This window comes from Phyllostomus discolor, chromosome 7 (genome assembly GCF_004126475.2).
Source record: "Phyllostomus discolor isolate MPI-MPIP mPhyDis1 chromosome 7, mPhyDis1.pri.v3, whole genome shotgun sequence".
Classification (NCBI taxonomy): Eukaryota; Metazoa; Chordata; class Mammalia; order Chiroptera; family Phyllostomidae; genus Phyllostomus; species Phyllostomus discolor.
In genome coordinates, this window is record NC_040909.2 from 85961465 (window position 1) to 85974320 (window position 12856).

General features: G+C 36.6%; 1 protein-coding gene across 4 annotated transcripts in view; it reads left to right on the forward strand.

Annotated features, from left to right (window-relative positions):
• Positions 1-12856, forward strand: part of CPNE3 (copine 3) — a 55615-nt gene that overhangs the window by 18725 nt on the left and 24034 nt on the right. For all 4 annotated transcript variants that reach the window (XM_036031087.1, XM_036031088.1, XM_036031089.1 and 1 more), the window contains 4 exons: positions 91-165; positions 1438-1509; positions 6364-6447; positions 8986-9075. In XM_036031087.1, coding sequence (XP_035886980.1) covers positions 91-165; positions 1438-1509; positions 6364-6447; positions 8986-9075 — 321 coding nt within the window. The remainder of the gene's footprint in view (positions 1-90; positions 166-1437; positions 1510-6363; positions 6448-8985; positions 9076-12856) is intronic.

Sequence of the window (12856 nt, forward strand, 5' to 3'; positions counted from 1 at the left end):
CACACTCAAACTTTTTTTCAAAACCATTCAGTTTAAAATGTTACAAGATGAAGTGAAAAAGCTCTTTTTATCAATCTTTTCCTTTAATAGATTGTTTCCAGTAAGAAGTTGACTCGACCACTGGTGCTTAAAAGTGGCAGACCTGCGGGTAAAGGCAGCATCACGGTAACAAGATACTTGTTTTTTGTCTAAAAAGATTTATGTAGAGGGCACAATGAAACTGTACAGGCAGGTAATTACCTTACAACCATGCTTTATCATTTCATCTGAATGGCGCCGTCCTCCTGCCCTGCTTAAGAGCAATCACAAATGGGAAACGTGTGTGCCAAAAAAAGAAACACACACATACAAAATCCCTTTGAGTGTTTAAGTTGGTCGCAGGGTCAAGAGCAACTTGGTGATATGCCTTACTCCTGTGGAAGTATAATTAAACTATTTAATTATCTGAATGGATCCACCTGGCTTGTTGCAAGGCAAAGTCATCCCCTCAAAATGACAGAATTTTCAGAATGGATTTTATTCCTGATGGGTCTCACACTGTGACATGGCTGGCACCTGTTTTTTAGTGCCCACACTCTGCTGTCTGTCCTCCCAGCAGGACTTGCCAGCTGACATCTAGCCCTGGGCCAATGAATGTATGTCTTATCCCAATTTAGATCCCAAGTTATATAATGCTGTGCTTTTAATGATCTTACCTTCCAGACCTTGTGTCTGGGCAATCACCCCTGGAGCAATAGTTTCTGACTTTAGCTCTGCAAGTTGAAGGTTGGCTCCCTGAGAGCCTCGTTTTAGGATCATTTCCATCATGAAACTCATTTCCCTGAGCAGCCATTTTGTTCTTACTGAAATTTCCTAAAGCATAAGAATGGTCAGTCTGTGGGGGTGCTAACTTTCCTAGCACATTGTGAACATTGTAGCACATAGAGAACATTGTGGGTAGTTACTTTTATTGCTCTTGGGCCTTTGACAGCTAATAACTCAGTTAAGTTAAATGAAAAATAGTGATGTGATACTTCAATTGATAGTGTTTTCTAGATATGATTTCATCACTTCTCAGGGTTTAGAGAGCTTTAGCTGGTGTTGTGAATTTCTCCAGGTCTTTGAATTTCTCACTGGAATTAGGAAATCCAGTTGGGGCAACAGCCTCTGAAAAGGAAGGTGCATAATGCAGACTTAATCGAAAAACAGAGGTGTATAATGATACTTAAAAAGGAAAGTGCATAATGAGATTCACCATATTTTGGGAAAATATTTATTGCAAGTACATAAAAGCTATAATGATAAATCTCTTAAATGTACCATTTAGTTATTAACTGTTTTATAATTTATTTATATTAACAGACTTTATATACTATTAGGTAACAGAATATCAGTACTTCCTGAGTGTATCAGAATCCCTAAAAAAAGCTTTCTTTTACTTACCTTATCTGTTCTTAGATTTCAGCAGAAGAAATAAAGGATAACAGAGTGGTCTTGTTTGAAATGGAAGCAAGAAAACTGGACAATAAGGTGGGTAGGTGATGCAGACTTCAACAGGGATATATATCGTTTGCCACACAGTGATTCTTGTTTGAGAAATACGTAATACTGCAGTTAATATAAAAGTGCCATCATCTGAACATCCCTTGGAGTTTTAGTGCCTTCCAAATCCTGTTTTCCTGTGTGTGTGTTTCTGTGTATGTGAGTGTGTAGCTGTGTGTATATGTGTCTATGTATGTCTGTATGAGTTTGTGTCTGTCTCTGTATGTGTATCTGTGTGTGTGCGTAAGCAGAACTTGTTTCCTCTTACCTCTTTCCTGTTAATATAATCAAAGGGTTTCTCTGGCTCAAAAGAGGAGTCAATATAAGCATTAATGTTACTGGAAAAGATAGTAGAGATGGTGTATTGGATTACCTTAAGGGATAAAGCAAAAATTTCATATTTCATTGATTACAGAATTTCCTCTTTCCATTCAGAAGTCAATATTTTTAATGAAGGGTGAATGTATTATATAATAGCACAACAATATATATATATTACATGGATTAGAATAATTCACACGCTTTTTTACTTTATTATCCAATCAATATTCTTCATTGTTTATATTTCCTTACACATCAGTTTGAAAACATGTTAGGCTAGTAGCCAGGGACATTTTTTTTTGAAAAATGTAAATATATACAAACATAGAATAGTATTTTTTTTTAAATTTCATGTCTCATCACCTGTCTTAAACAATTATAACTCATGACCAGTTGTGTTACATCTCTACCCCTATTTTCTTTCCCTCCTCCTAGCCATCATATCATTTCATTTGTAAATATTCTGGTATATCTCAAAAGACTCTTAAAAATATATAATTGGTTAATGTGCCTCTTAAATCACTTTAACCTGTAAATTTCCTCCTTCCTTTTCCTTCGTTCCTTCATCCCTTCCTCCTTCATTCCTTCTCTTGTTTGTCCCTTTCTCCTTCCCATCCATCTTTCCATCCATCCATCCATCCATCCATCCATCCATCCTTCCTTCCTGGGATTTATTCCACAAAGAAATTGAATACTTTGTCCTATAGAGGTTTCCACGGTGTGTATAACTGCTTAAATCCCTATGGTGTCATGTAACTTGCTGCTCTTTCCACCATTATTTCTTGATTTCTGTAAGCTGGTAATTGAATCTAGAGGTATGATTAGATGGTATTTTTAATTGTTGGTAAGGCAGTTTCATAGGTGGTGGCCCATAATCAGGAGGCTCACATTGTCGAGTGTGTATTTTAGGGTATGATAAGCACCTAGACATATTGTTTTATTAAGGGTTTATAAAATAGTGATATTCTCATGCTATCATTGCTTCTTTATTAATCAGTGAGAATACTTCTATAGAGGAAAGTATTCTCCCCATTGGGCATTTACTTATTTTGAGGTACAGTTTTACAGAAAAGGCAAGTTAAAATGTTTGACTTTTTTTCCTGTATTTACCATTTTTTGGAATAATAAGTTGGCTCCTTATTATTCTCTAAACGTGACCAATGAGGGTTTTTTGCATTTGTTGTTTATTTTTAGTATTGCTGTGAACTCTATTGATTAATTCTTATTGATACAGAGTATTCCAACTTTTGGCCTCTGGGGACCTCTTTAATTTATCCCTGAAACCATCTGGACAATCCAGGGATCTCTGATAGCTTCCTTGCCCTATGGGAGGACACATGTTCCAGGCTCATTTCATTCAGTCTCTGCCCCAGATTGGCACATGAAATGGTGCTATTCTGCGTGTCAGTGAGAGCTGGTACTTAGAGACCACAGGCAGGTGCTAGGGAGCTGTTTATTGTGGTTGCTTATTGTTTCTGTGGCTTCTCAGTCAGTAGTCAGATATAGGAAAGATTTTATTTTACTTTTTAAGAAAAACTTACCTTTTGCTTTGTTTTACTGGAGAGAGCAAGATAAGTTACCAACAGCTCTACAGGAGCCATCTGAGAACATTTGGCCAGGGTTCTCATTCTTGCTGTGTCTGCTCAAACTGGGTGGTCTGATTGGACATATGGCCTCAACAGGGGCCACTTGTATTTCTGTCAGTATTCGAAGGTATAGGCTTTATTAAGTTGGGCCAAGTGAACTTCCTTGAATTGGTTATTTAAGACATCTGCTTTACCATACAAACAATGCTAGCTAGCTCTTTGTACATAAAGTAAAATTAAAAAACCTCTGTTATGAGTGTTTTAATGTGAGAAAAAAGAAAAACTGAATTATAAGTTTATACAGTTATTTCCAATTTAGATATTCAGATATAGAATTACAGGGCTCTACTTCTTTAATTCTATATTTATACCTGTTTTTTTCTTATGTTGAAAATCTGGGTTCCTAAGATATTAACATAATTACCTATCTATTTTGTCTTATAGAGTATTGAATAGTTTCAGAATAAAAATATCCAGGTTGTAATTAAAATATTTTTACTGGAAATGGTTTGAGCTTTCTTTGAAGTTTTTTATCCTTTTGGTTATATTCCACTTGGTGATACAGTCAAACTTTGGTTTTAAAGAAATAATTCTTCTCTGAATGGTTATACTGTCATATTGACACATAGTAGAATTTTGCTTTTGACATTTATGAATTTCTTTAAACACCTTTTGATTTAATTTTGTTTTATAATCATGTAAAAGATTTACATGGTTCCAATGCCAAATCTGTAAAACAAGGTATATTCAAGAAATTTAGCTTCTTTCCCTGCCTGCTGTTTTTCCTCCTGTAGGTAATATTTTTTAATTTATATTTTATGGTTTAATCTTTCAATTTCCTAAAAAAACTAAGGTTTTTTGTGTATATGTATATGCGAACATATATTTGTGTGTCTGTATACATATACTTATATACACATATGTATGAGGCAGGACCCAAGAAACCTGGAATTATCTCTTGGAGGGTGGGCCCCTTGTAGTACATACAGGCTTCCCCCTCTGGGTGAGTGTTCTTGGAACCCATGTGTATCAGTGTGCCTGCTGATGTTGTAGTGAGAGGCTGCATTTGGCTTCAGTGAAATGTTTTTGAAGACTCATTCAACGTGTTTGCTCATTTCATGATGAGTAATTTAGGAGCGCACCTACCCACACTGCACCAAGTGTTTAGTGATTTTTGGTGTGACCCTTGTGCCCCACCCTCCCTATTCACCGAATTTTGCCCTGAGCGACTTTGTTTTTGTTTCCCTGGATAAAAAATGTCCTCAGAGGGAAATGTTTTGCCAATGTGGAAGAGGTGAAACAAAAAATGGCAGAAGCACTGAAAGGCATCAAAATTGACCAGTTCAAAAACTGTTTTGAGCACTGGAAAAATGCCTTGATAGGTGTATTGCATCAAATGGTGAGTACTCTGAAGGTGACTGAAGTTTAAGCATTTAAGAATAAATACACAATTGTTTATGAATAAATTCTGTTTTTTGGGGGTCCCCCCTCATGTGTGTGTATCTATCAATTGAGATGTGTGGGCATGCATGTCTGTCTGTATTTGTATTGTCCCCACCCCAGGCCTTTTGGTAAGTGTATCATACCACGTGCACACTTTCCTCCACATTCCTTTTTTCATGTAACATATTTGGAGGCCTGAGTCAGGGACTTTTAATTCTTATTTTGGTTCTACTATTGCTAACTTAATGAACTTTTAACACTAATGAACTTTTAAACAAAGACTGTTTTCTTACCTTCAAAATGGTAACAGTGCTATTTTGCCTCTGTCATAGGTTTATTTCTACAATAAGTAAGACAAGGTAGATTACTGTGTTTTTAGAAAGTTAATGTCTCTGTATAATGCTATTATTAGTTTTACAATATAAAATGTGGCATAGAGTGGCTTATTATATTTACTTACGATGCTTCTTGCAGATAAAGTTAAATTTTAGTTCTTCCTAGTCCTTGTGTTTATATATTTTTTGACTGTACCAAGTATGTTTCTTGCTTGACAGTAAACTATACTAAGTAGGGAAATGATACTATCTTTGTTCTTAATTTAGTACTGAGGTTAATTCAGGACTCAAAAGTCTTCAATTGAAAGACATAGCTGTACATATGATTGTAGAGTTAACAGGTGTCCTTTCATTTTGACAAATAATAAGTAATGTATTCTAAGTAGTATGGAGATTTCAAAGTGAAGATAAATGAAAATGAGAAAATAACCATCCATAATCTCATTACTTGAGTTTAACTTATGGAAGTGATTTGTATATCCTTCTATAATTTCTATCCTTCTATCCTTTTATCTCCTATGTGTGTATGTGTTGAGGGTGGTGGTAAGGGCAGTTTTGAGTGCTCAGTGTGCTGAGAGCACTGTATAAGAGTACTGTGGGAAATTACAGAAGAAAAAGGTGAGTGCCCTTGAAGTAATTCTGTTGCACACTCCACATATTTACCTCTGCTCTCTTGTGTGTGGAATTGAACATAGAAGGATAATATATGGAGTCAAGACTCAGGTCCATCAGCAATTAGATATGTTATCTTAGCAAATCATTTAACCCCTCTGAATCCATTTTATTGCTGGTCCCTCAGGGAGTTAGCATAACTAGTGTGGAATATTGCTTACGTAAAAACTACCCAGTGCTGTGTGAGTGAACAATGTTAATGAAAACAGCCCAAAATATATTATATTAATGGATCGTATTGATCACTATATTTTAAAGTCATCATGTTTTTTGAGAAGTAAGGACTAGGAGCATATATCAGAAATACCATCATAGTTCTCCTGGTTAGATGTCAGCAAGTCTGTGAGGAAGGAGATGGGTTTGTATTTACTACGGTACTGTACTCTGTATATCTGTACTCTGGGGGACAGAGTTCAGGTGTTATTAACATGTAATAGGCATAAAATGGTCTAAAGGAGAATAATGGCTTTCTCTTTTTAATGTAGGATCTATTTGGAAAGTCAGATCCATACCTGGAATTCCACAAGCAGACATCTGATGGAAACTGGCTCATGATTCATCGAACAGAGGTGAACATCTGAATTTGAAAAGTAGGGTTGAGGTTTCCTTTAGAATTATAGTAATCTAAAATTTTTTTCAAATTATGTTTGTATAAAAATATCTGAGTTCAGACATACATAGCCAGAGACATATGGTCAACATGCTGATTTTTTTTTCTTTTAATGAGGAGGTGCTACCCTGCTTAATTATTAGTAAAGTTTTTATTTTGAAAAAAATTTAAAACCCTGTAAAGAGCACTGTAATGTATCCCTCTACAGTTGTACGTTCTCTCACATACACATACACATGCAGACTCACACACCTGCACATAGGTACTTCCCTTTTTCAGAGCTGTCCTGATGTGGGCTGCAGGCAACTCTTCACCTTTTAATAGTAGAGCAGAAATTTCCCAAGAACAAGGGCATTCTCCTACCCAACCACATCTGAAAGAGTTAAGATGGTTTATAATAGTGTCTTCAGGCCTTTCCAGCTGTCTCACATGTTTAAAAGCATATCATTTTGTTTTGTCCAAAGTCAATCAAAGTTCACATTTTGCATTTAGCTATCTAGCTTATTGCATCTAGCATTCTGCATCTAGCTTAATTCTTCTTCCTGCTTTCCTACACCTCTCCGCCATCAAATCTCTTGAATAATCAGACCAGTATTGAAGTAGACACAGCCCATGTTGCCTACGGCATTTGGATGAGATATGAACAAATTCACACAGACTACTGAGTCCTGTGGAGGAAAAGGGATGGCACCGCCACTCTCTCAAGAGGAGAGCACCCGGACCCTTGCCTTGACAGGCTTTTATTGGCTTAATTTGCATAATTTGCTTAGGGACTCCTTTATTTTGAGTCAGGGTCTGATAGCTAAAGGGCTATAAAACTTTGAGGAAACAAACTCATTTCACGCTTGGAGTAAGGGTATTAGCAAAGCAGGTTTCACAGGATTTTATGCTTTCTTTCTTAGGCCTGATCACCCCAGGGAATTTGCACTTTGCAGCACAGGGCTGCACCCACCTCTAGCATTGTTTCAGGCTTAGGTGGATCAGGGGAAGTAAGGAAGCCAAGAGATTAGGAGACTTCTTGCAGACAGAGTGAGGACTCAGGCTGTATCAAAACCAAGGGGCGAGGGTCCATCACTTCCTTCATCTATAGCCCCCAAGTCCTTCCTTGAGGGCCCCCCATGACCACTCCTGTCTTAGGTCATCCCTCCCTTGAGGAATCTTACCTATCATTGGGTAACTGATCATGTACTGGGGGCCAGGCAGGATGAAGTAAAGGGGGCAGAGGTGGTACTCCTGCCAAGGAGATAAGCTTTGTCTCAGTGGCTTAGGGACTCAAGGTCTCTCACTCAGCCTTAGTCATGGGGGGTTACAGTTTCTGAAACCAGGCAGGGCAGTTCCCAACACAGTATGTCCAACACTCTGGAGTCTTGTGTTTCCTCACAGCTAGATTCTGCTGAGACGTGCCATCAGGACCACTCTGTGTCTCTTGCTCTATACCAGCAGGGGACCCACAGTGTCAGGCTGCCCAGTACTGCTGACGCCAACCTTGCCCATGTGGTTATGCTTGTGACCACCCCTTTGTAATTAATAGGTAGTCTGTGGTGTGTCACTTTGAGGCTGTTCTCCCAGCTTTCCCCCACTGGATTTAGCATCTACCCATGATCCATGCCTGAACCAGTTATTATATTGGGTTATAACACAGTGATTCTTATATTTTCTGTCCCTTAATGTATTTTACCAGATACTCCTCTCTTACTTTCTCCTTCTTTATTTTTAGTGTCATTGTGGACTCATAGATTATTATAACATAGCATGTTCATTATTTGTAATTCGTTACTGTCACCCATTTTACAGCTCAAATTAATCCAGATTTGACCAGAGCAGTGCCTTCAAATGGCTCCTGGCTTCTTTTAACATGACCCCTAGTCTTTAACTCTTTAACCATTCTCTTATTTTATATTGTAGTCTCAGTTCACCCTCTGCTTCTTCTGTGCCAGATCTGGAACAACCCATTTCTCTGAAGCAACTATATTCCTTTCAGAGGGTGGTGGTATTTAGCTGCCAAGATCTGAAGGCTGGATGTACTCATTGTTACTGGGACATCATAGCATTTAGGCCTTTTCAATTTACTCAGCTGGGAAGCATATATATATGTTTATGTATATTTTTAAAAATTTAATTATGAACTTAAGACTATTTCTTTAACCAAATCCAACCCAGCACAGTTCTTTCTCAGACTTTCTTATATCATATTTCAGTCTTCTATACCCTGTTTGGAAACCCTGATTTCTGACACAAGCATATCTTGTAATGGGTGGATGTATTTCCCAAGTAGTTTTGTTCTTTTCTTAGCATGTATCACAACTAAACAGTTTATTACAGCTTTAATGTAACAGTTGTGTAATATTGGCCTAGCTAGTTTCTCAGTGAAAAAGTTGATTGCCCAAAGAGGTAATTGACGAATGGTTAAAGCACAGCGGAATCTAGGAGAGGCAGGAACAAAATGCTAATGAACTGAATACGTCCCTAACTTGTCCTTGAAAATCTATTTTTATAGGTTATTAAAAACAACTTGAATCCTGTTTGGAGACCTTTTAAAATCTCTCTTAACTCACTGTGCTACGGAGATATGGATAAAACTATTAAGGTAATTTGAAATTATGCAAACTCACCTCTTTTGTAAAATTGATTGATTTGATAGTATTTAAAAAGATTATGTGATGCAACAGAGATGTAGGATTCAGTTTTGTTCATATTTAGGAATACTAAAGTAGAGATGTTTTTGATGATAAATAATTTGAAGATACAACATGTTTGACTGATCTGTTGACCTAATGCTGAATCAAGCATTATAGTTTTTATTTTACTCATTTATTTTTAAAATAAAATATCTAATATAAATTTTTCTGCCTTTTAAAAAGATTCCTTTACTCCATGAATAGGACCTGTAACTACCCTGTTTGCCTCTCGTGTGTCTCTTGTGGATAAAGCAGATGTTGCCCCTAGCACAGCATAGAATGAAGACTGGTGGTATTGTCGCTTATTTCCAGAGCAAAATACAAGTACTGGAAACATTTAGGTCGATTCAGTTTTGGAGGATCAGGAAGGTAGAGTGGCAACAAGGAGCAGAAGCAGATGTCTAAGAATTTGTTAAAATGTTCTTACTTTAACCATTTATCAAAAAAATATATATTATTTTAAAGATATTTTTATACTAGAGTCACTTGTTGACATAAGATTCCAGATAGAAGCCTTTTCTTATGTTCTGAGGTTAGCAAACTGACATGGGTTTTTGTTTTTGTTTTTCGTAATGAATATGGTGAATACAGGGAGGTTGATGGCACAGAACAAGTGGAGAATTGAAAATCAGACTACAATGCAAGTCTTAATTCAGTCCTTGAAGCAGCTAAAGGATCTTGGGCAGGTCATCTAATGTCTTTACTTATATAATAGAGAAAATAATGTCTATTCTACAAAAAAGTGAGAATTAAATTAGCAAAAATTAAAGTTTTATAAACTCTTAAACACAGTACAGATACTGTTATCATTGAAAACCGCAGAGAACTTTAAAAAATAATGTCTGTGTAAGTTGTGTGGTGTTTCTAACAACAGTGAAAAGTCAGCTTTTGGGCAGGGGGAGGAACAAGCTTTACTCTCAAGGTTCTGTTGGCTGGTCTAACATTCAAATAGACACAAAACAAATTAGCAAGAGAAATTGACCAAATTTAATTACATATTTAGGGGAACCCCTCCTACATAAGAGAGTCACAGACACAAAGGGAAACTGAGGTCTAGAAGACATTCTGGGAGAGGGAGGATGTAAGATACCTTGAGGTGTCAGAAGGTCATTGAGGGATAGCGCACGTTCAGTGATTATTAGTTTGCCCTGCCATATACACAATTAAAAAGTTATTTCTGATGATAACTCTGATAAAGTTATTTCTGTCATCATGGATCAGGCTCCTAATTTAAAGTCTTCTAGATAGTTAAGTGGGGAGCAAAAGTTTTTCTTTAGGCCACAGAGTCTCAATTGCCTTTAGCTCAAAATAATCTACATACCATTCAGGCACATACAGTACAAAATAAATAGTAGAAAAATAGCTTAAAAATTACTTTTGAGAGCATTTAAGATCTTGCTCCCTGACATATGTCATCAGTTTGGCTCAAATAAAGTTATATAAAAATTCAAAACAGATTTACTTTTTTTATTGTACCAAATCTAGAGCTTTTGCTTTTGACATTAAAGGTAGTAAGTTGAAGCTTCGTTAGATCTGAGAAGCAAGAGAGGCTGTGAAAATATATCTAAATCAAAACTATTTGATCATAATATGTTAACTGTGAAACAATGTTTTTTAAACTTTTTCTGCACACAGTGGCTTGCGTACAGGGCTATTTTATTATAGTAAGTAAACTGGTTTTCTGAGCTTACCCTGATGAATGCCTTCCATTCTTAAAAGTTTCTTGGTTTGCTTTAATGACATATAATTTGGCTTGCCACATCATCACTGTCTGTATCTCTTTGCAATATCAGGAAGTCATATATCTGTGATTTCCCTTGGTATTTGGAAACTGCTTAGAGGTGCGTAAAGAGTTACAGAGCAGAGGACAGAGTTACAGTCATCAGCAGTTTCTTTGCTGCAGTGTGAATGTGCACTCTAGCATGTATTATCATTTTCATAACATCCAGTGACTGAGAAATAATCATGCATGCTGCCACCTTGCCTGAAGTGGGAATGCCTTAGTAGATGTGGTATTGTGTGGTGTGTGCATACTTTACATATATACTTGTGCACAGATGTATATATGCATGTGTTTCAGTTTCACAAACACCCTGATGCTGTTATTTAAAGCACACAGTAGTCTTAATATTTGAATTCTTGAGAAGAGAAATTAAATGACACAGTCATTACATCATCTTCCCTCAAACTGTATCTGAACATTTGCCAGCATTATAAATGCCACATTTTTTTCTTCAGCACCAAACATTTGCCTTCAATGGGGCAATATAGTGAGTTATTAGAAATTAAAATAGAAAACTATTTTTGCATTCCCTGAAGTTTCAGGCAGACTAAATACATGAATAGTATTAGCTCTTCGTATGCTTTGTTTAAATAAAATCTTGGCATTATCACAGCTTGCTTTTGCCTTAGATGCAAATTGTACTTCCCTGAATGCAAATCTAAAATGTAACATTCTGTTGTCCATACATATAAAAACCTATTAAAATGAAATTATTAAAATATTAAGATTGTTTTGACTTTATCTTGTTTTAGTTCTCCTAGAAAAAAATTAAGATCATTATTTTTCTTTTCCCTGATACTTTAGAAAGTTAGAAAAAGGCCTTTGGGCTTAAAAACTGAGCATCACATATACAGGGCAAGAGTCAAAATCTCAGAATTGGTCAGCGGCCAAAGTGCTTTCAACAAATAAAAACTCTTATCAGTTACTCAGAATTGCAATTCTAGACCTTGTTTGTTTTTATTCATTGATCAATGGTTAGTCTTCCTGAATAAAAATGGAAATAAAGGAATGAAAGGCTATCTGTTATGATAAGTAATTGATTCACTTCTCATACAACTAAGAAGAAAAAAATCACTTTGTCAGGTGAGATGTATAAATCCTAAAATTTATGGTGAGACTTATGAAATTTATTAATTTCATGCTATGAAATGCTGTGAGCACTTTAGCTTGGTGATTAACATAATTCTATAAAGAACGATGGCAAGATGGCATGGGGTCAATGCCAATAGCTTTTTAGATACAGGCAGTCATGGGTTCTAAAAGGATTCAAGAGTCCTTAGCACAGCTTTCCTTTAACTCTGTTGGGCCCCACACAAGAAATGTCTTCCAAGACTGTTTAATACCTTTGGCTGCCTCACAAGCTTTTAATAGCTAATGTGTGCAGTATACATAATAAGGGTTTGTAGAAATAAGATGATCTATTTTGAAATTAAAAGCACTAAGAAGACATTGGTTATTCATTGTTCACCATAACGCCTCTGCTGGCTAACAGCTTACACCACCTTAAGTCTCTTGTTGCAACAGATAATTCAGGCATTCTTGTGAATATTTACTCTTCACTACGTCTGTCCACCTGGCATGAAACTGCATTCGAATCACACATTCGGCTCCGGGCTGTTGGCTGTGAGACAGAGCACTCACTGAGTGAAAGCTGCTGCTGAGGCTGGACTTCACCAGCCTTATGTGGGAGCAGAGACTTCACAAGGGATTCAGTACTTTTCCCACTGAGTTTTCCTTTTCATTGTAGGAGCTGTGATCCTCAATGCTGTCATCTGACTTTATCATGTCTAACTCTCATGCAAGCCTAACCATACCAAATGGCAAGATGAAACACTCTTTCCATGATTTTAGGTCATCTAGAATTTAATTATGCCTTTCAGCTGCCTACTCACTAGCTTCCTCTCTTC